The 18,703-nt window shown below is 40.9% G+C and overlaps 1 protein-coding gene across 3 annotated transcripts in view; it reads right to left on the bottom strand.

Annotated features, from left to right (window-relative positions):
• The window catches only part of ano6 (anoctamin 6), a 155,759-nt gene that overhangs the window by 83,072 nt on the left and 53,984 nt on the right, over positions 1-18,703 (bottom strand). Inside the window, exons 2-4 of one of the 3 annotated variants that reach the window (XM_060839622.1) lie at positions 15,147-15,229; positions 14,147-14,194; positions 5,379-5,420 (exon numbers count right to left, since the gene is read on the bottom strand). In XM_060839622.1, coding sequence (XP_060695605.1) covers positions 5,379-5,420; positions 14,147-14,194; positions 15,147-15,229 — 173 coding nt within the window. The remainder of the gene's footprint in view (positions 1-5,378; positions 5,421-14,146; positions 14,195-15,146; positions 15,230-18,703) is intronic. The other 2 variants (XM_060839623.1, XM_060839624.1) reach the window with 2 other exon arrangements.

Here is an 18,703-nt window from a genome sequence, read left to right as displayed (position 1 = left end):
CTGCTCCCCTCGCCAAGCTGTTCCAGTCTAGCTACAACACTGGCACCTACCTGATAATGGAGAAAGTTGCTCAGGTATGTCCTGTACACAAAAGCAGGACAAATCCAAACCAGACAATTACTGCTCCATCAGTCAACTCTCAATAGTCAACAGAACAATGGAAGCGAATGCTGGCAATGCCATCAAGCAGCACTGACTCAGCAATACCTTGCAGAGTTTTGCTTCCACCAGCTGCTGACTTCATTCCAGCCTTAGTCCAAATGAAATGAGAAGAGCCAAACTCCAGACATGAGCTGAGAGCAGCTGCCTTTGACATTAGGGCAGAATTTGACAGAGTGTGGCAGAAAGGAGCCTTTGGAAACCTCTATCAATGGCAATCAGGGCAAAGACATTTCACTAGCTGAAGTGAGACCGGGCACAAAGCATAGTTGTGGTCATTAGACGTTAATCATCTGTTTCAGGACATCTCTGCAGGAGTTCCTCAGGGTCGCCTCCCTGGGCCTAACCATCTTCAGCTGTTTCATTAATAACCTTCGCTCCAAAACAAGGTCAGAAATGGGGACATTCACTAATGACTGCACAATGGTCAGCACTATTTGTGACTCTTCAATTGCTCAACCTGGAAATGCAGGTTAAGGCTCAAACAGGTCAGGTCCAGAGTTGATTGAGAACAAGTAAGACTCACCGGGTTTGTGTATTTAAGAGCTGCATTCATGAAAGGATCTGGTGGTGAAAGGGTAATATCCCCACCTCTGGGTGAGAAGGTCTGTGTTCGATTCCCACCTGCACTGGAAGTGTGTCATTACAGATCAATTCAAATATTCACAGAGGCCATGTGGTGCACTGGCTCCATTTCTGACTCGAAACCAGAATCTCTACATTCAAGTCCCACTTCAGGACTTGATGGCCAATTAAAGTTGACTACTAACTTGTACATTCTGGGTTCTCACAGTGCAGTGGTAATGTTCTTCTTTCTCAGACAGAAGGCCTGGGTTCAAATCAAACCTCCTCCTGAGATGCATCATAACATACGGCGGGCGGCACGGTGGCACAGTGGTTAGCACTGCTGCCTCACAGCGCCTGAAGACCCGGGTTCAATTCCCGACTCAGGCGACTGACTGTGTGGAGTTTGCACGTTCTCCCCGTGTCAGCGTGGGTTTCCTCCGGGTGCTCCGGTTTCCTCCCACAGTCCAAAGATGTGCGGGTCAGGTGAATTGGCCATGCTAAATTGCCCGTAGTGTTAGGTAAGGGGTAAATGTAGGGGTATGGGTGGGTTGCGCTTCGGCGGGTCGGTGTGGACTTGTTGGGCCGAAGGGCCTGTTTCCACACTGTAAATCTAATAAAAAAAATAAATACCTGACTAGATTAATTAAAAGTATCTAAAATTAAAAATCTACCGAGAATTTAGAAACCAAATGAGGTGTGATCAAAGAGCTGTTGTGGCACAGTGATAGTGTCCATACCTTTGAGGTAGGAGGACCACCAGATTCAAATCCCACCTGCTCCAGAACACAAACAAGGTACAGCTTTGGTTTTATCCCTACCAAGAAGGAGTAAAATTAGACATTTTTTTTCAAAATAGAATGTAACAGACCTGGATACCAAATAGGGATTGTACATTCTAACACAATTATAGACAGAATTTGCAAAAAGGATGGCTTGTTGGAAGTCATCAAGGCCTAGACAATATTTGAGAAATGTAACAAGATGGGCAATCAATCCATGGAAGAACATATCTGAGAGTTTAATAAGTTATATAAAAGGCCAAAGACATACAATGTGGATATTCTGGAGTCTGCATTGACATTTAAATTACTACACTGTGCAGATATCTTACTCATGGATAGATGTTTGGTTTTTGACAGCACTTCAATCTCGTAAGCAATGACTCACTTTTTGAAGAAATGGTTGCTGACACAAAAAAAAACTTTTAGGGAGGTAATCCTTTCCAGCTAACATCAGAGAACACGTTGGGAGCTCTGCTCTGGCATGGAGAATGGAAGACTCCATGACTACAGACTCTCAGAGTCCAAGGAGGCTCTCGTCATGGCTATCAAATAAGAACGGAATGGCTGGAAGAGGTTTTAAAAGGGATTGCATATTTAATACATTTTCAAATCAAACAAAAATGCATAACTGAAGTGGTAGAGAACAAAGGAGACGAATGTATTCAAGGGGGTTAGTGTTTTTTTTATTCACTGGTGGGACATATGTGTTGCTGGCTGGGCCAGCATGTATTGCCTGCCCCTCGCTACCTTTGAGATGGTGATGGTAAGCTGCCTTCTTGAACCATATGCTGTAGGTAGACCCATAAAGTTAATATATACTTCTAATGTAAGTCCAAATATCCCTATGGTCAGAGGTGGCCAAAGATAAGGAGTCAAGTACTTGAAGCACCTCATAAAAGAGGTTATTCTGAGGGTTATTCTTTGGGCGGCACGGTGGCACAGTGGTTAGCACTGCTGCCTCACAGCGCCTGAAGACCCGGGTTCAATTCCCGACTCAGGCGACTGACTGTGTGGAGTTTGCACGTTCTCCCCGTGTCTGCGTGGGTTTCCTCCGGGTGCTCCGGTTTCCTCCCACAGTCCAAAGATGTGCGGGTCAGGTGAATTGGCCATGCTAAATTGTCCGTAGTGTTAGGTAAGGGGTAATGTAGGGGTATGGGTGGGTTTCACTTCGGCGGGTCGGTGTGGACTTGTTGGGCCGAAGGGCCTGTTTCCACACTGTAAGTCTAAGTCTAAGTCTAAGTCTAAGTGAACATGAGGAGGATGAATAGCAAGAAAATATTGTGTTACTGGTCAAAGGGCTTAAACCAGACCATGAGAATTTACAAAGATTGACCAAAACTGAGTCAAAAAGATGGGTTGGAAAATATTTCTGAAGGAGGACAAAAAGAAAGTGGCAAGATGGCAGATGGAGAAAAACGTCTTACCAATGGTGAAGAAAGTGGAGTGGAGATCATATAACAATGTCAATAAACGAAAAGGTACAGCAGAAAAGGATGAAAAGGATACAGCAATAAACTTTGGTAATGCCTAAATAGGTCTGAAGCTGAGGGTAAGGACTCTTCAATAAATCATGCTGAGGGACCAGAAGCCAGCGTTAGTGGGAATAATGGGATGAACGTTGTGTGAGCCCTGATGTAATTGTGTTTTTCATAAATAGTGAGGCATTAGTGAGAGTGGGGGATGCAAGGATTGCAAGGAAATCTAGTGCAAATAAATTCAGGAAAACAAAATTGGCATGGAAACCTGAATGGAGGCGCAGATATTTTGGATACACCCAGGCATGCCTGACTTCTGCATAAAGGCAGGTGGCTGATCTTAATTGGTCAGGAGGCAATAATCAGTTTCCCAGTGGCAGATTCAAGTTTTGCAATTAAGGTCTCAAACTTGCAGGTATGTTCAGTAACCAGTGTTGCATTTAGTAGCATACCATATATATTAATCAACAGCTCTGCCCTCTATAATTACATTTACTGGTGGTATCTTGCTAGCTAAAATCAGGAAACGTTCCCAAACCCAAAATATCCAGAGGCATGTACATGGCGATGTAGACTTCCTTGTCCAAGCTCTGGAAAGTACCAACTTCTCCAGTTCCTTCATTACCAGAATGCGTCTTTGCATCAATGCTCAGTGATATATCAGCTGAGAAAAACATAACCACATGGGACATACTCCCCCAGAACCCCCCAAATACAGTCCCTCCTGTTTTTCTGCCTGCCTCCACACTAGTCTCAAAAGAAGAAACTTGCGCCCATCCCATTTGGGGATTCAGAGGGTACCGAGATTTCAAATGACCTGTTGTCACATTTAAATTCTAGTTGATGGAGGAAGTAGCCTGCAGTTTATTCATCATCTCTGAGAATGGAAATGCATTGCACTACGAATGCAAGCTGTTGTGTCCCTACTGAGCACCATTTTGTAATTACCACAGAGTAAATCATAATAAGGTACACAAAGCAGACATTCATCTCTTTCTCAAAGTGGGTTCTAGCTTCCTTACACATGTACTAACAAAGAGCAAAAACATTTTTCTTGCTACAGCAGTACAATTTCTGTTAAGTGGTAGTAGCTTAAATGGTCTTAGGGGAACTGCTACTTCTGTTCAAAATAATTAATTTACTCTTCATGTTGACATCTACATTTGAATACATAAATGTCACTGGGAGGAAATTATGTCTTAAAGGTTGTTATTTCACTCGCTCTGTTATACAGATCAATGATTGTAAGTCAGAATTATGACAGGAATCATTTTTAAATTAACAATGTACAGAGTGGACTGGCGTGCATTTAAACTGTGCTCTCCATTGACAAATTTTCAACATTTTTGGAGAGGTATCATCACGTTCAGCAAAAAATGTATTTTCTTTCAGTACATCATACGTTTGCAATGTTAGTGCAATATAACAAATAAAAGGGATGAGCCATTCAGGACTGAGAGGAGGAAGAATTTCTTCACACAGAGGGTTGCGAACCTTTGGAATTCTCTCCCACAGGAAGCTGTTGGGGCCAGTTTGTTAGATATATTCAAGAGGGAGCTGGAGATGGCCCTTTTGGCTAAAGGGTTCAAGGGGTATGCACAGAAAGCAGGAATAGAATACGGAGATTGCATGATCATCCATGATCATATTAAATGATGGCACTGGCTGGAAGGGCTGAATGGCCTACTGCTGCATCCATTTTCTATGTTTATTTACATATGCCTATGACAGCTTTGCGTATATTCAATGACCCGACCTCAGCAATAAAAAATTTCATAGATTCACTATGCTCTGGGAGAAGAAATTCCTCCTCATTTCTGACTTAGAATCTCCTTCTTCTGAGATTAAGCTCTCTGATCCTAGATTCTCACACAAGGAAAAATAACTTTTGCGCATCTACCCTGTTAGTTCTACAGGAATTGTCTATGTTTCAATAAGGCTGCCTCTCATTCTTCTACATTCCAACAAGTACAGTCTCAATGTATTTAACCTCTCCTCATAGTAGAGAACCTCCATACCCAGTCTCAGCCTGGTGTTACCTTCTCTGGACTACCTCCAATGCCAGTATGTCTTTCCTTCGATAAGGGGCTCCAAACGGTATATAGTTTTCCAGCTGGGTACTAACTACTGCCTTGTATAATTCTAGCAATAAGCACTTGCTGGCCACTTGCAAGCCTATGACTGGAACTTTACTTACGTGTGCCTTTCTCACAGATTAGTTAATTGGTTAAGTCACTTGAGATGATTACCAACTGAACCTCAACATTTACATTCCCTTTGAAAGGTAAAGCAAATGGCTGTAAACAACAGGAGACATCATTAAAGCTTCAGTTACGCCATCAAGCGAATAAACATCACAAGTTAAAAGCCATTCTCTCAGCAGTCAGCAGCATACCATGAATTTGCTCATGAATCCTGCACCATTCGCAATGAGTAGCTGTGGGATAGTTAGAAACAGATTAATAGAAAACATTGAAACAAACAGCATTTTATTCCATCTTTGAAAAGAGGATTTTCATTCAGAAAGTGCTTAACAACCAGCAACAAGTCAAAACTTGGATAAAATGTTCTAATTTTTAAATAGGGGACCTCAGTTCTGGCTTGCAAGACACTAAATAAATCATTGCTACAACTGGTTTGCAGACCATTGATGAAATACATTTTTATACGTTAGAGATGATACATTAGTTTTTAATAACAAAACATTTAGAAACACAAATTCAATCAGATTTTCAGTATTTACATGAAAGACACAGTCCATAGCTAAATGACTTTTATATTTTCTTCACATCTTTCCAGGATAGTAATTAAACCAATCAAAAACTCAAGAGTAATCAGACTGTGGTTTAGAAGAGACTAGTTAGTACTGATTACAAGTAATAGGATAAGGCCAGATATATCTGAGCTTCTCAATTCTACAGTGTCTATTGCAGTTTTATCTAAATTTTCTACAAATCTGCAATAGTGTACACTGGAACATAGGCAGTCATCATTACTGCTTTTAAAGTGGTACTTTTAGTTTAGGTAAAGTAGCATAAACATGAATAGTTGTCAACCCTGGGCAGTGCTCCGCATCTTACAATGACTCTTCTCCTCACTGCTCCATGAAGGTTGACAAATTATATCTGGCCTTATCTTAATGGGTATTTATGATTTGTGTGTTGTTAGCTCATGTGTAGTTTTTGACCACCTTGCCAATTTATTACCAGTGCTCCAAATCTCTGATATTGGCATTAATCTTGCTGTTTAAATTAAAATTTAAAATAAAAGCACTTCAGAGTAGTCATCAGGTTGAATTGGTTTTGTGCGCGCCCATTTTGAGATTCTGGTGTTTGCACTGAATCAGACAAAAATTTCCGTTTCCCTTACTTAACCTTGTCAATCATGTGGGGAGGCAATGGCCTAAGGATACCGGCCCTAGACTATTAATTCAGAGGCCTTGGTAATGATCGGAGGACCTAAGTTTGAATCACGTCATTGCAGATGGCAGAATTTGATTCTGATAAAAATTTGGAATTAACAGTCTAATGATGACCATGAAACCATTGTTGATTGTTGGGAAAAACAAAAAAAATCTCTGGTGCCCTTTAGGGAAGGGAGCTGTCTGATCTGGCCAGTACGTGACTCCAGACCAAAACAAGATGGCTGACACTTAACCGCTCCCATGGTAGTTAAGGATCAGCAATAAAATGGTGGTCTAGCCAGTGACGCCCACTCCTATGAATGAATAAAGAAAAAGTTAAAATGGTCTTCCAATCCATAATTATGCCACAATTCATGGTTTATCAAATCCAATTTATTTTAATAAATTGGCTTTCATAATAGAAGCTTACATTTTTAAAATAGCAGGGTCATGGATTGCATGACTTGAATTTACTTCAGAGGGTTTTAAGTTTTTATTTTACAAGATGTTCTTTATATTTGAGCTGTTATTTATACCCACATCTAGAGGCGTGGTGTTATGTCATCCAGTGTCATGTGTTTGCAGAACTGCTTACAGTCAATTCCACGTGTTGATTTGTTTCCTTATTTCTGCTAATTTTGGATACATACTGCAATTCTGATGCAGTATCACTGGTTGCTAACCATGCTGTTGAGCACCACTGCACAAGAGATTGTAATCAGCACATGTGTGACTACAAGAAATCTACTTTGCAAATATGTGGAAGGTCAAATTCTGTCTCGACTCATGAGCAATGGGAGGGTATGTTTGGATCTGTGAGAAAGCTCTCTCATCAGATCTGGTTCACAGTACCAATACTGAGAGCTAGTCACGTGTTTTTATTTAATTTTAAATCCTGCATGGCCTATAGTATAAAGATTTCAATTATCCTTCCTGAAATGTTTTAGTCAGTCCTTAATGTCATCAAATGCTAGGGCTCTCTGTCCCTTCACTTGACTGCAGCAGAGCAGTTATTTATTTTTGACACGCCTAGTTCACTTGGATCTTATTTTCCACCCTGATGTGTGAGTCACATGTGGAAATGGGATTCATCGTTCAGTTGAGCAAGTAGGGAGACACAGAAAAGTCATGCCAGCAAATGATTAACAAGTTGCCTCAGCAGAAGAACACACTTCTGTTTTAATGGGCTCGATTTTAAAAGGAGTGGCAATCTCTTGCAAATTGATTCTGACCAGGGCTCCTTCAGAAATGTGGAGTGCAACTTCCGTGCTGCGAATTCTCTCGCGGTGCAGAGCTGTCAGAGGAAGGCAAACCACATTCTCTTTTCACAGCAGTCAGCTGCTGTATCTTCCAAAACCATAGACACTTTGATAGCTGCTGTCAAATGGCAAGTACATAACTGTGAGGTTACAGTGCCAGGTAAACAGGTTGCAAGTACCAGGTGCCTGATGGGTAGGTGCCAGGATGGGCAGATGCAGGAAGATCCAGAGGTGGAAAACAAAGGGGCTGAGTCCCAGGGGAAGTGGAGACAGCTTGGGTCCTGACCAGGGGAAGAGAATGGGGGTGTGCCCCAGGAATATAGGAGGGAGGCAGATCCAGAGAGGAGTCAGGTCCGAGGGAGTGACAGTAAGTCAGGAAGGTAGCGCAGACAAGTTTTGAGCAGAAGAGGTTTGCGGGTTCTGGGGGTGTGAGATAAGTATCCTGTGGGAAGGTGTATTTGGGGTTACTGAGATAAGCACAGGTACACTTGAATAGTTACTCAGGAGTTAGACAACATATTTAACTAATTATGAGGAAGTACATATTTAATTTCATTTGAACCCTCTGAATTCTCAGACTTAAATGGAGTATTTTGAAGTATTCTAGGCATAGAATTGACCACAGGAATCTTCAATTTCCCAGGCAATGCTTTTGAAGTCTGCAGGATCTCCGTGTGCCAGCAGTGATCAGTTGTGTGCCACAAGGATTGACACACGGACGCTGTGTGCCATACGGACGCCGAGTCCACTGCGTTTTGTTATTTACGGAAATGATTTGGATGTGAACAAAGGAGGTATGGTTAGTAAGTTTGCAGATGACACCAAAATTGGTGACATAGTGGACAACAAAGGAAGTTATCTCAAAGTGCAATGGAACATTGATCAATTGGGCTGATGGGCCGAGGAATGGCAGATGGAATTTAATTTAAATCAATGTATTTTGATAAAGCAGATCAAGGCAGGACTTGAACACTTAACAACAAAGTCCTGGGGAGTGTTGCCAAACAAAGAGACCTTGGAGTGCAGTTTTTAGTTCTTGAAAGTGATGTTGCAGGTAGACAGGGTAGTGAAGGTGGTGTTTGGTATGCTAGCCTTTATTGGTCAGTGCATTGAGTATAGGAGTTGGGATGTCATGTTGTAACTGTAAAGGATGTTGGCTAGGCCACTTTTGGAATACTGCATTCAATTCTGGTCTCCCTGCTACAGGAAAGATATTGTGAAATTTGATAAGGCTCAGAAAATATTTCCAAGGATATTGCTAGAGTTGGAGGATTTGGGCTTTGGGAGAGGCTGAATAAGCTGGGGCTATGTTTCCTGGAGTGTTGGAGACTAAAGGATTACCTTCATAGAGGTTTATAAAATCATGAGGTGCATGGATAAGTTGAAAAGCCAGGATAGAGAGTCCAAAAGTAGAGGGTATAGGTGAAGGGCGAGAATTTAAAAGGGACCTGAGGGGCAACATTTTCACACAGAGGGTAGTGCGTGTATGCAATGAGCTGCCTGAGGAAGTAGTAGAAGCTGGTACAATTACAACATTTAAAAGGCATCTGGATGGGTGCATGAATAGGAAGGGTTTAGAGGAATATGGGCTAAATGCTATCAAAAGGGACTTGATTAGTTTAGTTACCACGGACATGTTGGTCCAAAAGGTCTGTTTCCGTGCTGTACAACTCTATGACTCTTTCAGGTCCATCCCCACTGGAATAATGACCGCTTGGCCGCTGGAAACAAGTGGGACTCCTGCACAGTTGGTGGGGTGTTGTTCAGATCTCACATCAACCACTTCCCAGAGGCCCTGCTCACTGATCCACGTAGCTGGTGCCAGCACATTTCTCTTTTTTGGTTCTTCATGTAAAATGATCTGTTTTGAACATGGGTGTGTTCAGTTACACCCTCCCTCTGAGGCACTGGCCAATGGCAAACTGGGAGGAGGAGGAGGAGGAAGCGATGAAATGCAGACCCTTCAGTCTCTACCTAGACCAGACACAGCTAAATTAATAGTGGGAAGGGAGAAAACACTGAGCCCAAAAATGACTGGAAAGGTACCATAATTAAGTGCATCAGCTAGCATTAACTCCCAAATCACCAAGCTACAATATTCAGAACATTAAGAACTGACTACCTTGCCACTTTTCAAATCTTACCCTAACCTAGTGCTCTGTCTAAGAGGGTCAGCAGCAACTCAGTAAATACATTTTTTCAGTTTAGCTCACTTAAATAAGATGATGATAAGTGTCCATCAGACTGTGTAAAAACCTGCTTATTTTGTGCCTTGATGGCATTCATCTAATACTGAAATATGTCTGTCTTGACATCTAATGGATTTTGTGTGCTGCAATCTTTTGTTCTGAAAGATCAGATAATATATGAAAAGAACAACATAGTGTGGTATTATTTTTGTAACTTGGACAGACACTGGACAATAACGTCAATAAAAAAAACACCCCTGAGATAAAGGAAGAAAGGATGAAGAGTGTAACTACCACACACAAGGAGGAGGATCCTTTATAGTGACAGGAAGACAAGTGAGCTAATGTTTTACTGAAGCTCTGCAGCTCAATTTGAAAAACATATTCCAGCTGCTGGGGCTTTGGGTGGATGCTCCCTTTAAGATAAGGCCTTACTGAATATTTTCACCCATTCTCAGTAGTTAGGACTTTGGCTCAAAAGACATCCATCGTCTTTCCAGATGAGAGGAATTGACTAGTGATGACAATGTAATTTATTTTTAAAATAGAATTTGATCGGCAGGGCCCCCTTCATCATAATATTTTCATTAAGGAAGGCAAGTGTCACAATTATTGCTTTTCATTTTTAAAAAAAATTCAGAATAATTATTTTGTTAGAATTCTGGACAAAAATGATTCCGTCGCAGCCCCACAACACAAAATTGCTGGTGAGAGAATTTCAGGTGATCGTGCAAATGACAACATTTCCTAACTCCGATTTCATTCTTTTTCCCATCCCGGTGATATTCTAGGTCTTCTACATTGAACCAGATTTCATTTTAAACAAAATCACATTGGCAGAATTTCAGCAAGTGTTTTAAATTCTCTCAAAAGAAGATCTTGTCTTGGGACTAGGTTACCCATAACTTTGTATCACTCTGTGCGCATGTTATTACATTAAGTTGCTGTTACATTGTTGATGGTCTAAATACTTCTGGCAAAATGGTACATTCCACAGTAAATTGGTGAAGTGGTCATGTCCTACATACAACTTAGAAGATGAATGATTCTTACATAATAATTTGCATGCATTTTGTTGATTTTCATCTCTCACAGGTTCAACCCATTACCATTTCACAATTTCCTCGGTACGTTACCAGGTGCTGAAGCACAACAGTTGCTAAGCAACTCAAGACTGCACTTAAATGTGTCCCCTGTGGCATACACGTCTTTAACATATTTAAAATTCTTTCAGTCTAATATTAAATTAGACTTCATTAACACTTCAGAGCTCTGTGCTGGTTTCCATTTCCTTTTGAAACAAGCCTATAATGTTTTCTAAATAAGTTCATTTCCAATATTTTCTATGTTTATTTCAGATTTCCAGCATCCACAGCAAAACATTAATGTGGTTGTCCCATAGAGGTGCTCTTTCATTACGAACAGAGATGGCGGGTGGTGGTTTAACCCAAGAGTCACTATATCTCAAGGGGAGAGGCTGAGATGAAGATTCCTTCATGGTAACTCTCAGCCAGTGCAGGAATTAACCCACGCTGTTGATGTCACTTTGTTTAGATTTTGTCAATGGTGGAAGGTTCATTTTGTGAAATGCCAGATTAATGAATTTTCATACCTTAGAAAAGGATCTGGTAAATATTTTTTTAGATGCGCAAGAACAGGTGCATGTTAGAATTTTGATAACTGAACGTGGTGTAACTGGAAACATCTGGTGTATGCAAAATATCAAATATTTGAGTCTGTTGCTCAAGAATCACAACTCATGGAAATTTAGTCAAAGGGTTTAATTAACATTGTCAAACTGCCAATTATATGATTCTGATCTATCTTGCAATATTATTTTTAAATAGAAGTGGGTTTTAATAAAATTAAGGGGGGGGGGGTGGAATTACTGAAGGACTCAGACTTCTGATGAAGTCCAAACAGACTGCACAAACAATGACTTCATCAGTTGTTGATATTCCTTCACTTATCTGGAGATAATAATGCTTGAATTTTTGAGTTACACAGGATGTATATTGTACACTCCTGAGCAATTACTCATCTATGTCACAAAGCAGAATAAATACTGCAGTTGGATGAGAAACTCTGAGAAACGGAACTAGACCATTGTGGGTTTATTTGCACATTTGGGATGGACCAGTTAAGGTTTTGTCATGTCCCGCCCATTTAATCAAGGACAAATTACAACAGAAATAAATGTACTTCTGTTGCTGCTCAACTGATATCCCTCTGCACTGCACCATATTGTAACGGAAATAAAAGCAAAATCCTGCAGATGGTGGAAATCTGAAGTAAAATCAGAAAATGCTGGAGAAGTTCAGGAGTCTGAAGATAATAACAGGGTTGACATTTTGAGTCTGATATAATTCTTCTTCAGAAATGAAAGGAGCTGGAAAATGTGGTTTTTATATTGTTGACAAAGGGGGAGGAGAAATGTGTGGAATAGATGGCAAGGTGCCAAAAGAAAAGGGAATGCTAATATGGAGTAATAGAGATGTAAAATAGGTGTAATTTTTTTTATTTGGAAAATAAACTATTTACAAGAATGTTACAAACCAGTAAATATCATGTTGAACTGCTGCAGTAATAAATATACTTTAAATCGTTTTACGTTTCCTCCTCTATTTAGCCAACATCGTAATGTACAGCTACAATGCCAGGAGTACAGTGATGATGCCTCACTGTTTGTCACATGTAAGCCTACAGTGTAACGTTCAATGGGTTAGTTTATAATGGGATCACAATAACTGAATTAATTCTTGTACCAAGTTCAATCCTGTGTTTAGTTCCTGTCGATAGAAATTGGTCCTCAGGTCAAGCCATTGCCATTCATCTCTCTCTAATGAAAGAGCAGTCCCTTGGTCCGGTGGGACCATGATGAATTTACTTTTACAGAACAGCACATCCTGTTGGAATGACTGGATAGCAAATTAGGAGAAAAATCACTTACTGCTTCACTTCATGATCAGATGCCCACCCTCCCCAATTAGTTAAGACTGGTTGACTTAGCCAGGCCAGCAGCTGAACCTGTGGCGTGTCAACAAATAATTTTCAAATATTTTCATGAAATATTATGTTTTCTTATTTCTGAAATTCAGTAGCTTATCTTGGATGCCGGGTTTGCAATAATGAAATGGTGTCAATTAATTGTGCACATGGCGCAGTGGCTCAATGGTTAGCCCTGCTGCGTCACAGCATCAGGGATTTGGGTTTGATTCCAGCCTTGGGCGACTGTCTATGTGAAGTTTACACATTCTCCCTGTGTCTGCGTCCTGTGCAGGATAGGTAAATTGGTCATGCCAAATTGCCCGTAGTGTTCATGAAATGGTGGATTAGTCAAGGGTACATATAGGATCGTAAGGGAATGGGTCTGGGTGGATTACTCTTTAGAGGGTCAGTGTGGACTTGTTGGGCCGAAGGGCCTGGGTCCACACTGTAGGAAGTCTATGATCACAACAGTTTATTATCATAAACAGTATTTCAAATATGTTTATTAACTTTATGTTTGGGTTGAAGATTTCACCGAATAAATAATGACAGAGAAGTCTTCCCTCTCACCTGGTGGTCAGTCTGATCCTGACCCAGGGTATTTTCCTGGGGTGAACAAATGGTAGAGGGTGGGAGAACGTGAGGTCTGCGGATGCTGGAGATCAGAGTCAAGAGTGTGGCACTGGAAAAGCAAAGCAGGTCAGGCAACATCCGAGCAGCAGGACAGTCAAAGGTAGAGGGTGATTAAGTCTGCTACTCTGTCTTCAATTATTTTACTCAAATTCTTCAGAATGCGGAATTATTGCTGGGAACAAGAGTTTTGTTTCTGGGTACAACATCTGAAATTAGCATTCAGAAATCATATCTCATGGAAACCGATAAAATGTTCATGGATCTAGGCAGGGTAAATACAAGAAGCCCCAATGACCAGGGAGTCTATATTAGGAGCCACAGTCTCAGGATATGGGGAGCCATTTAGAACTGAAATGAGGAGAAATTTCTTCACCTGGAGAGTGATGGAGCTGTGGAAAGTGGTTAAGGCCAAAACCTTGGATATTTTCAAGAAGGAATTAGATACAGTTCTCAGGACTAAAGAGATCTAGGAATATGAGGAGAGAGCAAGAATAGGATACTGAGCTGAATGATCAGCAATGATTGTTTGAACTCAGAGGGGATTCTCAGTAAGCACAGTGCTTGCTGTTGTTTGGCAACTGCTTTGTGCACCAGAATATATGGATTCACCTTGTAATCTACTGTGCAATCAAGGACACCATTCCCCAGAAACTTTCACCTTATGATTTATATGCATGTTGTGCCATCTTACCCCAGACACTGGACCAAATAAGTAAGTTGCCTCTTTTCTATATGGACCCTGTTAATGGTATCGGAATGGTTACATGCATTCATCAATTACATCAAAATGTTATTAAAAACATAATTATGCATTATTTATTAAAGAGTACTGTTCGTATTCTGCTGATTCATGTAGATTCTTGTCTTACATAGATTCTATAAAACACCCTCACAATCATCTATGGTTAAGTTTAAGATTAATATTGTTCTAAGTCTGTGAAGGATTCCCAAGAGTGAAAAAGTATCTTTTCCTTTGCAGGTGATATTCATAAGTAGCCATCGAAGAGTCTTTAAATACTGCAGAAGTTTTTAAAAAACAAGTTTTAAACTGCTGCTCTGGGAGGGAAATACGCTATTTCTTTAGCTTTGTACAGTTTTTAACGATTCACATTTGTGCTTATCTTCTCAAGTCCATGGGTGTCGGAAGCCTGCCAAGGCTAGGAGATGACATTAGTACCTATCCTTCGAGAAGTAGAAGTGCGATGTAGAAAATTACATACAGGATGTTCATATCATCCCTTTTACCCAGATTCAGTAGCATCCATCTATTGTTAGTCCTTGCAATAGATGTAGAGTGGAAACATACCGGTGGACTCATTCTTCTTTGGATTGAAACATAAAAGTTAAGTTACAATCTGCGCTGATATTACATCCTGTGATAAAATGAAAACAGATCTGCTTGCTGTTACGCAGGGTTACACTGGTTTCTTTCTGAGGTTTTCCATTTATCAGTTAAGGACTGATGTTGGGGAGCTCCTCATATTTACCAGGAGCACAGACTGAAACACCATTTTAAAAAGAGGCAATCAAAACCAGAATGATTAAGATATCTGCACATTATTTTAACATATACAGTTTTGTTAGATGTACCAATGCTACTCTTCATGTAAATCTTCAATAAAACACTGGAATCGAATATAAGGACTCAATCAGTCATCTTCACTTTACTAGCAGACTCTGAGCTTACTTACCAACTCAGTTGGCAGATGCTCTTGCTCTCCCGGTATTGCTCCATAGTTGGGGATGTAGGATTGTTCAAAAAGCTCCTCATCTCCTAATGAATAAAACACAGGGCATCATATCAATGAAGTACTCAATTCTACTGATAGTTAGTCTACCTTGCCACGCTGGGAATCAACAAAATTTCATAATTATTCAACATATGCATTCACTTAGGGATAAGAAGTATTTGAAACTACAAGCTCATGTATAATCGATACAAATAATGGTGTAAACAATGTTCAGTAAGTTTCAAACTGTCAGGAAGGAGAGATCACATCCAGAGTGAAACAAGCCTGAGAGAGTATACAGTTCAGGGAATTTGGTGCACAAGGGAAGAGGTGCTTTTTGCTTACATTTTTTGGCTCAGAGTTTTTTTTTTAAAGCCCAGAATCAGAGACCTAGCCCAAAAGAATGACATTGCAGTAAATCACAAGGTCATTGGTTGTTCATTGCTACTCATTTGACCATTTTCATAGGTTACTTTCAGATTGAAGATAAGTAGGGGAACTTTACTGGCTTCAAACTAATAGACCAATCCAAAATTTTCAAAAATCAAATCAACAATCAAGTAATAAAAGTAGAGGTGTCAGGGCAGGTGATGTGCTGTAATTACATGATGTGGAAGCTGGTGGACCCCATTGTAGTTCAGAGTGACCATATCTGGAGCAAGTCTTGGTTGCTTCAGGAACTCAAGCTCAGAGTTGATAAGCTGCAGTCTGAGTTTTGAACACTACAACACTTCAGGGAGGGAGCTATGATTTATCTGGATGCTGTGTTTCAGGAGGCAGTCACACCCCTTAGATTAGCTACCTCAAATTCGGTCAGTACTCAACGACAGGAGAATGCGACTATGAATGACATATAGGAGGATCCAGGAGGTAGTGCTGAAGGAGCCTCAGCCCTTGAGCTTGTCTAATAGGTTTGAAATTATTGCTCCCCGTGTGGATGAGAGTGGGCGCTGTAGGGAGGATGAGCAAACTGACCATCACACCATGGTACAGTGAGCCATTCAAAAGTGGGGAGCAAAGAGAAATGTCGTTATAATCAGGAATGCTACTGTCAGAACAATGCACAATGTTCACTGTGGCCAGGATTGAGCTCCCCCAAAGGCTGTGTTACCTGCCTGGTGCCTGGGTTCAGGGCAACTAGTGGTGTTCGCAGGGATCAGAAATCAGTTGTTTGTAACATACATAAATGACCTGGAAGAAAATGTAGATGGTCTGATTAGGAAGTTTGTGGATAAAACCAGAATTGGTGGAGTTGCAGATGGTGAGGAGGGCTGTCAAAGGATAAAGCAGGATATAGACAGATTGCAGATCTGGGCAGAGAAATGGCAGTTGAAGTTTAATCCAGACAAATGTGAGGTGATACATTCTGAAAGAACAAATTAAAATGCGAATTACACAATAAATGGCTGAACCCTTAAGAACACTTACATACAGAGGGATCTGGGTGTACAGGGCCAGAGATTGCTGACAGTGGTAACACAAGTGGATAAGGTGGTCAACAAGGCATTCAGTATGCTTGTCCTCTTCAGCCAGGACATCGAATATAAAAGTTGGCAAATTATGTCATAGTTGTACAAAATTTTATTTCGGCCACATTGTTGTGGTTGCCACTCAAGCAGAAGGATGTGGATGCTTTGGAAAGGATGCAGAGAAGGTTTGCCAGGATGTTGTCTGGTCTGGAGGGTTTTAGTGATGAGGAGAGGTTGGATAAACCCAGACAGTTTTCACTGGAAAGACGGAGGCTGAGGGATGATCTGATAGAGGTCTACAAAATGATGAAAGGCAAAGTTAGGATGGATAGTCAGAGGTTTTTTCCCAGGGTGGGAAGGTCAACTACAAGAGGGCACAGGTTCAAGGTGAGAGAGGGAACCTTTTTCACACAGAGGATGGTGGATGCCTGGAACACACTGCCAGTGGAGGTTGTGTTAACAGGCACGTTAGCAACATTTAAGACATATCTTGATAGACATATGTACGAGAGGTGAACAGAGTGAAAGAAACTGCACATGGACAATAATGGATTAGTAATTGGCACATGCTTGGTGGGCTGAAGGGCCTGTTCCTGTGCTGTATTGTATTGTATTGTATTAACAGGCAGTTTGGAAAGCAAATTCAATGTTACCACTAATTTTGAAAGGTCTAGTATACAAAGACAGGGATGTACTGCTAAGGCTGTACAAGTCTCTGGTCAGACCACATTTGGAATATTGAGGACACTTTTGGGTTCTGTATCAAAGGAAGGATATGCTGGTGTTGGAAGAGAGTCCAAAGGAGGTGTACAAGTATGATCCCAAGGATGAAGGGCTCGTCATATGAAGAATGGTTGAGGACTTTGGTTTATTGGAGTTTACAAGGATGGGGGTGGGGGGAAATCTGATTGAAATGTACAGAATACTGATTGGCCTGGATATCGTGGATATGGAGAGGATATTTCCACTAGCAGGAGAAACTAGGCCCTAAATGGCACACCCACAGATTGAAGGGACAACCCATTAGAACTGAGATATGGATGAATTCCGTCAGCCAGATTGTGGCTAATCTGTGGAATTCATTACTGCAGAAGGCTGTGGAGGCCAAGTCATTGACTATATTTAAGAAGGAGATATATAGGCTCATGATCAGTAAGGGGATCAAGGGTTATGGGGAGAAGGCAGGAGAATGGGGTTGAAAAACATATCAACAAGGCAAAAATGAGGACTGCAGATGCTGGAGATTAGAGTCAAGAGTGTGATGCTGGAAAAGCACAGCAGGTCAGACAGCATCCAAGGAGCAGGAAAGTCAATGAAGAACTTTTGCCTGAAACCTGCTGCCTGACCTGCTGCGCTTTTCCAGCACCACACTCACGACTCGAAAAATATATCAGCCATGATTGAATGAGTGGAGCAGATTTGTTGGGCTGAATGGCCTGAATTCTGCTCCTATATCTAATAGTCTTATGAAAAGTCCAACCATTATCCCTCAACTCCATTTCAACACACTGCTGTTTAGTTACACTGTCTTTGCAAAAACAGAAATTTTGAGGAGGTTTTAAATGGTTATTTTAAAGCATATAACCAATAAAAGGAATACCAAAACTGAACTGTGACAAAAATGGTAAATGGTTATGGCGATGGTTAATTAATGAGTAACACGAAAGCAAATTACTATCCGTGCGGAATTTGTTTACAAGTCTAAAAGATCAGAACATACAGTAGGTTTGGAAGCATTTGTCGAGAGGGAAAAAGAGCCATTACTTCTGATCGATGATCTTTCAGGGGAACTGTTCTCATGAAGAATTAATCAGATTCTGCTTTATCGATGTGGTTTCAAGTGCCTGACAAATTTTACTGAATTTTACAATGAATGGCAACAAAGCTTGACAAGGTGGAGCCAGTGAGTGTAGACATTCAAAAAAACACTCGATAAAATGCCACATCATAAACCCATTAGCAATACGGAATCCCATAGGATTAAAGGGAAGTGGCTAACAGACGGAGAGGCTAGTAATGGAAAAGTACTTTACAGATTGGAGGGAAGCA

This window comes from Hemiscyllium ocellatum, chromosome 19 (assembly GCF_020745735.1).
Source record: "Hemiscyllium ocellatum isolate sHemOce1 chromosome 19, sHemOce1.pat.X.cur, whole genome shotgun sequence".
Taxonomy (NCBI): Eukaryota; Metazoa; Chordata; class Chondrichthyes; order Orectolobiformes; family Hemiscylliidae; genus Hemiscyllium; species Hemiscyllium ocellatum.
The sequence above is the reverse complement of the archived record's forward strand: the minus strand, read 5'-3'. Positions and strand labels throughout refer to the sequence as shown.